We start from the raw sequence: 8,192 nt of genomic DNA, 5'->3' as shown, positions 1-8,192 counted from the left end.
GACCCTGACTACATCCTGCTGGCACTTTCTCGCCTGCCAGGTCTCTGTGGAGAGGTCTGCTGTTGTCCTAATGCTTCTCCCCATAAAAGTGAGGGATTTCTTGTCTCTTGCTGCTTTAATGATCTTCTCTTTATCTTTGGAATTTGCAAGCTTCACTATTAAATGTTGAGGTGTTGACGATTTTTATGGATTTTAGGGGGAATCTCTCTATCTCCTGGATCTGAATGCCTGTTTCTCTTCCCAAGTTAGGGAAGTTCTCAGCTATGATTTGTTCAAATACACTTTCTGGTCCTCTGTCCCTTTCGGCGCCCTCGGGAACCCCAATTAAACGTGGATTTTTCCTTCTGAGGCTGTCATTTATTTCCCTTAACCTATCTTCATGGTCATTTAATTGTCTTTCTCTTTTTTCCTCAGTTTCCATCCTTGCCATCCACTTGTCTTCTATGTCACTCACTCATTCTTCTACCTCGTTAAACCTCGTCGTTAGGACCTCTAGTTTGGATTGCATCTCATTTAATTGATTTTTAATTTCGGCCTGATTAGATCTAAATCTGCAGTCATGAAGTCTCTTGAATCCTTTATGCTTTTTTCTAGAGCCACCAGTAGCTTTATAATTGTGTTTCTGAATTGGCTTTCTGACATTGTATTCGAAATTTTGTAACTCTGTGGGAGAGAGGACTGTTTCTCTCTCTGTGAGATCTGTGGGAGATTCTTTGTTTTGAGGTGAGTTTTTCCTTCTAGTCAGTTTGCTCAGTGCAGAGTGGCCAACAACATGTTGTACTGGAAAAAGGAGGAAAACAGAAAAAACAAAGTAAAAAAGAATAAAAAAGGGGGTGGGGAAACAACAGAAACAAACAGGAAAGAAAGAACAAAGGGAGTATCCTCTGATTCTATATACTGTAAATCCCTCGACTTCCCCTGGAACTTTCCAGTGGTGCTTGGTCAATAACTTGCTTTTCCCCTGACCTTCCAACTGGCCTTCTGGGGGAGGGGCCTGCTGTGCTGATTCTCAGGTGTGTGCACCTGGGGGAGCTGCCCAGCCCTCTGCCAGGTCTACAGTTCAGTGGGATTCTTTATCCTGTGAGGCCCCTGCTCAGGCCCAGGTACAGGGTGACACCAGGAGGGACAACCACAGTGGCGGCGGCCAGCTGTCCAGACCTGGAGTCAGCTCCCACAGTAACTACTGCAGCTCCTAGAGCACACGGGACTGGGTGCTCCGGGGTAGGGGCACGATCTGCACAGCTCTGGGCCTGGCTGCAGGAGTGACCCGGCTGTCCTGTGTCCTCCCAGCCTCTGCCTGTCCTGGGGGAGCCCCGGATCCTCGGCTGTGTCCCCTGGTGTCCTGGGTGAATGGACCTAAAGTACCATGTTGTGTAATTTAAAAGCATCAGAGTCAATTTTGTGTAAAGTTAACTTATCCTTTATTACAATAAAACTCTATAAGCCATTATACAGGTTAAAGGTTAAAGAAAAACTCAAAATATAGAAACAGTGAAATAACAGGTGAGGGCAAGCCCCTGTTGGGCTGCAGCCATCACGAGCCCCGCGGTGGGAGCTGGGGCGGGCTCCCGAGGTGGTCAGGGGGCTGCTAACGGGTCAAAGCAGGTTGTTCCGGAGGCAGGTTGCAGGTCTGGCCCTCTGGGGACCCCGATTGCAGGCACCAGGGCCTACTCCTCCGGGGTGGCCATGGGAGCAGGTGGCTCCTCCTCATCGGGGCAGGGAACCATAGGTTCGACCAGCACGTGCACCACCTTCACCTCAGGAACCAGCATCTCTGCCTTGACCAAGTCCTCATCTCCAGCAGCCACTATCCCTTCAGACCCTGAACCTTCCCCAGGCTCCACAGTGGGAGCTGGGGCGGGCTCTTCGGGTGGCTCAACGGGTTGCTCCATCCCCGAGGCCAGTTGCTCCATCGAGTTAGGAGGTGGCTGGGGCACATCCACGACCTCGAGAGCAGGGGGTGGCGCCTGCTCCTCCTCCAGGGCTCCCAGGGGTGCAGGGGACTCCTGCAGGGCAGCAGTGACCACTATCTGCAGGGGCTTTGCCTCCCCAGCAGGCGGCTCATCGCAGGCCAAGCCCTCAGCCCCAGCAGCCAGGCCCCACGGGGCAGCAGGCCCCACGGTCGGAGCTGGGGTGCGCTGCAGAGTGGGTTCAGGGTGTTTTCCTCGGGCCAAAGCTGTAGATCCAAGAAGACAAAGTATCACCACCAGGACGGACTGTCCACGTCCCTCCCAAATCAAGGCCACTCTTCCCACCACTCCCCGTGTGTGAGGGCAAGAGCCCTGGGAGGTGTCCCCAGGCTGCAGCCCGTGGGGTGGGGTGTGAGCCCACCCCTGCTCCTGGCCCAGCTGCACGGAGGCTGCATCCGCGGGCCCCTCCTGTCCCCAGCTCGGCCACCCCCAGTCCTCCTCACCCCCAGCCTCTCGCTCCGCTGCATGGAGGCGTCTGAATTGCCTCAGGTGACGCAGGGCCCGGAGATGCGCATCTGTGCCTGGCATGTGCTGTCTTAGTATTTGGAGGAGTTTTATAAGGGAGGGAAATTCTGGGAACTGATGAAAGTCGTCCCCATAATAATTCAACCATATTTCCATCATGAAGGAGATGGCCCTGGGGAGGGACAGGCGGGCACAGGTGTCAGAAGACAGGGCTCCGTCACATGCAGGTGTCCCGGGGAAGCCCTGCAGGACCCGGGGCCCGGCTTCCCGCGCGGGGTGTCGGAGGCCAGTCCTGCTCCTCGTGCCCCTGCCACCTGGCGGTCCTGCCTGCCACAGGCCTGCTCCCCGAGGAGGGGCTGGGATGCAGCCTCTGTGCGGGGAGCCCAAGCCCAGTGGGGTGACCATCAGCGTCTCTCCTGGGGAAGCGGGGCTCCCTCCTCAGCCTGGTCCCTGCCCACCTGCCCCTTGAGTCCACCGGCAGGCATCGGGGGACGGGGGGCGTCTGGCCTGTCATTGCCCTCACTGCACACACTGTCGCTCTGGGAAGCTCCAAGGCAGGAGGGCTCAGGCTCTGTGTCCTGCCAGGCCTTGCCAGGAGCCGCCCAGGACCGCCACCTTCCCTCCTGTGGCTCTGGGCTGCCTCCCTCCCGAGGGACCCCGGGGGTGTCCTTCCACTGACTCTAATCTCCCATCTCCCACGGGGCGGGGGCCGCCTGGTCCGGGAGCCCTCACCGGCCCTCCTGAGCACCTGCTGTGCCCCCGGGTCCAGGTGCCACCAGATTGGGGAGTGCGATGCTCCCCACCCCCTCTGCTCTGGGTCCCAGGTGTGGGGCAGAGAGAGGGTTGGGGGGGATGGAGAAGGTCTCCCTGAGGGGTCCCAGTGCTCTCCCACCAAGCCCACACCCCATCCACCGCTCTCCTTCGCTCTTTTCCAGAAGGGGCATTAGACCTTTTCCCTGTCACAGGAATTGCAGATGTGTGGGGTGAGGGGGCAGCCCCCCCACCGCCCCACAGCCCCTTCGCTGCCCTCCTGGAGAGGGAAGGCCCTCCTGCAGGAGCCGGAGTCACTCACAGTTTCCAGCAGTGCAGGACCACATCGTTGTTACCCCACGCATCTGCGATGCACCCATACCTAGAGGAGGGCGGGGACATCCCATGAATCGTCCTGTGGATGCAACCTCATCATGGGGGCTGTCACCCTCTGACCCCGACTAGGCCGGAGCCCCGGGGGCCGTCAGCTCTGTGCGTGAGGCCACGGGCAGCTCCCGGAGAAGCGCCCGCACCTGCTGGGGCCTCCTGAAGGCTTGAGCATGAAAGGGTCCGGCCAGGCCCATGGCCCATATCCTAGTGGGCTTGGGGGGTCCCGGGGTCCCCCAGTCTGGCTGCCCCAGGACACAGACCCCCAATGGACTCTCAAACCTCCCTTTCAATGGGGAAACAGGCCGCTCAGGACCCTGGTGATGGGGGGGGCAGGGAGGAGGCACAGGCCTGGTCACGGGGAGGAGGACGGCTGCTGAGCACAGGCACAGCCCCTCTGGCCGACCCGCCACAGGCCGGGCCCCGGGGCTGCCCTCCAGGACCCCGCTAGGCCCTGGGGGACCCTGCTCCAGGCGGGGGAGCAGCCCGAGGCCGGGAAGCTCACACCATCCCCAGCCTCCCCAGCAGCAGGTGGCCCAGCCCTGGGCTGCGGAGGGGCAGGTGCTCACTCGGTGAACAGCAGGTCCAGCACCTCGTCCGTGGTGGCGAATGTACGATAATCCTCTAAAAAGCTGAAGATGTAGATGACGTCCCTGCGCTGCAAGGCGAGCAGCAGTTGTCGGACTTTGTACTCCAGCAGCTCCGTCCGGGTGAGCTTGGTCAGGACGATCTGATGCCCCTTCCCGGCCGCGGCCCCTGCACCCTGAGGTGGGACAGAGGGGACGTGCAGCCTGCAGGGAGCCGCCAGGAGGCCTGGGATCCCGCCCCGGCAGGCCCTGCGCTGGGGCCCCGTGGGCTTGAGGAGCTGGGGCTCCCTCTCCCGCTCAAGCTCCCTGCCTGTCTCTTACACAAACAGGACCAACTATGCAATAGAGAAACAATCTCAGAGGATAAATGTTCAAAATATTTGGATCAGTACAAGGACCTCCAGAGACACAGAGAGAGAGACCGAGAGAGGCAGCCACACAGACAGAGGGAGAAGCAGCCCGTGCAGGGAGCCCAGGCGGGGCTCGATCCCGGGCCTCGGAGATCAGGCCTGGGGGAAGGCAGGCGCTAACCCCCGGGGGACCAGGCCTCCCCTGAGGGCTCTATTCTGATGTTCCCACACATCTGTGCGCAGGGACTCTGCATCTGGCCCAGGCAGGGGCAGGGCCATGGGGGCAGGTGTGGGGAGGGGGGGATCCAGACTCATGTGGGAGCAGGAGTGTCGGGGGGCCCAGGGGGTAGCAGGCTGGCTTCTGGGACCCGGGGCCCTTCCTGCCGCATCGGGGCCCGGGTGTCGGGGGGGCCCAGCCCCTGCACTCACCCTGAGCCCGCGCTGGCCTCTGGTAGCTGCGCAGGGCACCTCCCTGCTCCTGGAGGCGGTGGGGCAGACGACCCCTTCCTCCCGCTCGCGCCCCACGTCCCGGGTGGAGCTCTGTGGAGACAGTGCCCGGCAGCCAGGCAGGAGGCCTCAGCGCCCGGTCTGGCCCCCTCGGCTGGGCCGCACCCCCAGCTGCCTCCACCCAGACACCCCACAGTGCAGGCGGCACCCACCACCCCTGGAGAGAGGAAAGGGATGCGGCTGCAGGGCCTCGGGGTGACTCTGGGGCGGGTAGAGGACCTCAGGAACCCTGTTTCCCCCCTGCCCACCTCGACATCAGGGTGACCCTGAAGGGATCCCCGGGGAACCTGCCACCCTGCAGCGTCCCCCAGCCTGGATGGGACCTGCCCACACATCCCTGGTTCCCTGAACCTGAGGAGGAGGGGATGGGGCTCCCAGGATGGTGGCACAGGGGGCCTGGCCTGGCCTGCGCTGTGTTACCTGACGGCGCCTCCTGATCACCGCCCTGACGCCTTGGTACCTATGCTGGAGCCACTGCCTACAGCATAGGAACAAGCCGCACCCCTGGGGTTCCTGGGAGCCAGAGCCCCCAGAGGTGGGCCGGCAGCAAGAGAACATCCTCCAGTAGCAGATGTCTCCAGCCAAGTGAGCCTGAGCTGGGGCTGCACTGGATGCGGGTGCCTGGTTACTGGGGTTCCGAGTTCTGTTGGGCTCTGTGACACGGCAGTGACCTCACTTCCTGGGACCCCCTCCCTGACCCACTCCTGGAGGAAGCTGCAGGGGCAGCGCTCGTGCTGCCGACGCCCCCCCTCCCTGCAGGCGAAGGCCTGTGCACACAGGGACACAACCACACCCCTGTCCACAGGCCCCAGGGAAGGACTGTGTGCACCCAGGGCCCCAGCTCGGACACACACCTGGGTTCAGACACGACTGTCCAGTCTTCCCCGGTTTGACCCCGGAGAAGCCGTTGTGCCCGTCGGGGATGGTCTGCATCTTGCCTGTGGGACAGGGGTATCCTAGCGGGTGCTTCCCCCAGACGTCCCCAGGCCACTGTGGCCTCATATCTATGACCTTGGAGGCGGGTGTCACCTGCAGGACATACCTCCACCCACACGTTCTTCCTTGGTGTGTACATGCGTCCAGGCCCACGAGGTCCTGTGTGCACAGGACTAACACACTAATGTTACCTATATGGCAGGGCTGTTTAGCTGTAAAATACTGCAAAAAACTACTTATTACAATGTCTGCTATTTATTGGTGTCACCAGTGATGTCAATGATAAGAGTCTTTTAAAAAGATACTTTTAAGATTATACTTTATTATACAGCTCTAAAGCCACACATGTTTTAAAATCCTAAATCCACATTGGGCCAGAACAGCTGGCTGATAAATAGATTACATTCCAAATATGTGTCAGTAGACACCATTAGCCAAATTGAAAAAAAAATAATAGAAAAAGAGAGGCACTTTCTAGGGACAGTGTCCTTTACATCTCAAGACTATGTCTTGTTTTTTACATGCGGTATCTTATAGTAGTTGGAATTTTTGGTATTTTAAATAAAGGGATTATTTTCCTCAAACACACACACACACACACACACACACACACGGGCACCGGTACCCTCATTCTGGAGGCCCAGAAGATGACAGTCCCCCCGGGGCAGGGATGGGCAATAGCTCCCCACGATCCTAGGCTCCTGAATCCAAGGCAAACCCTACAGAAGGTGTCGGGGTCTTGGCCTAGAAGGGGTGAGGCCGTCCTCATCCTGAACCCCTGCCTGTCGTGCGTTCCGGGCCCTTCCCTCGTTTCCCCTGGGTGAGCTGTGGACGGCGGTGCCCCCAGTGGGTCGCCCTGACCTGGGCCCTAGGAAACCTGCCGTCAGTCGCAGAACTGAACGTAGACAGGAGGCCCTGACTCTCCAGCCTGACCCCGACTGAACTGAAATCATGTGGTGTGTCCACGCACACTGACCGAGAAACAGAGACACGGACACACACGCAGACACATGTGCAGAACCAGGAAGTTGGCAGAGGAGAAGCAACATCATTGAAGATCATTAAATAAAAAAAGAAAGAAAGCTGAATCTCGAATGGAGAAAATGGAGCAATTAAAATAGAATCATGAAAAAATAATTCATCAAACCCAAAAGCAGGAAGAGGGATAAAGAGGCAGGAGCACATCGGTGACACAAAGCGGCAAGCCTCGAATGTGAGGATGATCGTGCCTCACGGACTCCACGGAACACAAGTCGAGCAACAAGCAGCACCTTCCAGCAAAGGCCTAAGCAAATTATTTTGTGCTGTTTGTTTTGATTTAAAGATTTTTATTTCTTTATTCATGAGAGTGACAGAGAGTGAGAGAGGCAGAGACATAGGCCGAGGGAGAAGCAGGCTCCATGCAGGGAGGCCGACGTGGGACTCGATCCCAGGGCCCCAGGATCAGGCCCTGGGCCGAAGGTGGATACTCAACCCCTGAGTCACTTGGGGGGTCTAGACTAAGCTAATTAAAATTTACAAGTGATTGTGAATACTCTGTTTGTAATGTGGTGAAATTTCTGTTTACTAAGAAAGAGAGGGCACCCTGGGTGGCTCAGCGGTTTAGTGCATCTTCACCTTACACCAAATACAAAAACTAACTCAAAATGGATTAAATCTAAATGCAGGACATAAACTAAAACCTCTTAGAAGAAAACATGCAGATAATCTTTTGACCTTGATTTTCGCATAGAATACTTCAATATGGCACAAAAAGTACTGGACTTCAGTGTTAAATGCTCTTGTTCTTCAAAGGACATAATAATGAAAATAAAAAAGCAATCCATATAATGGGATAAAATGTTTGTAAATCATATACCTAATGAGAAACTTATTTCCAGAATATATGAAAAGCACTGATAAGTCAATAATAAGTACAAAAAGCTCAATTTAAAAAAAATGGGCAAAGGATATATAAATAGACATTTATCCAAGGAAGATCAGAAATTGCTGATAATTACTTGACAAGATACCCGACACATTTTCAATTTTCATTGTATCCATTACCAAAGCATCTAACCATACCGTGAAATAGACTCCTATATGTACCACACCGTACAGAACAGTGCCGCTTCCTAGATACTCAATGCAGTTGTTCCTCAGGACAATCCTATAAAATAGGTATCATGGTCCCCATTTTATAGATGAGGAAATTGAGGAAAAGGTACCTCATCAGAGTTTTACAAAGAGCAGGACGTAGA

General features: G+C 56.5%; 1 protein-coding gene across 1 annotated transcript; it reads right to left on the bottom strand.

The window, feature by feature from the left end:
* Positions 1-1,397: 1,397 nt before the first annotated feature.
* LOC140604624 (ral guanine nucleotide dissociation stimulator-like) lies at positions 1,398-5,620 on the bottom strand. Its single transcript, XM_072775883.1, has 6 exons — positions 5,437-5,620; positions 4,939-5,049; positions 4,142-4,335; positions 3,508-3,567; positions 2,414-2,607; positions 1,398-2,176 (listed from the first exon to the last, which is right to left on the bottom strand). The coding sequence occupies exons 1-6, from the start codon at positions 5,572-5,574 to the stop codon at positions 1,668-1,670; spliced, it is 1,206 nt and encodes a 401-aa protein (XP_072631984.1). The 5' UTR covers positions 5,575-5,620; the 3' UTR covers positions 1,398-1,667.
* Positions 5,621-8,192: the final 2,572 nt, after the last annotated feature.

This window comes from Canis lupus, chromosome 15 (genome assembly GCF_048164855.1).
Source record: "Canis lupus baileyi chromosome 15, mCanLup2.hap1, whole genome shotgun sequence".
Lineage (NCBI taxonomy): Eukaryota > Metazoa > Chordata > Mammalia > Carnivora > Canidae > Canis > Canis lupus.
Note: the sequence above shows the minus strand (reverse complement) of the source record. Positions and strands in the feature narration are given on the sequence as shown.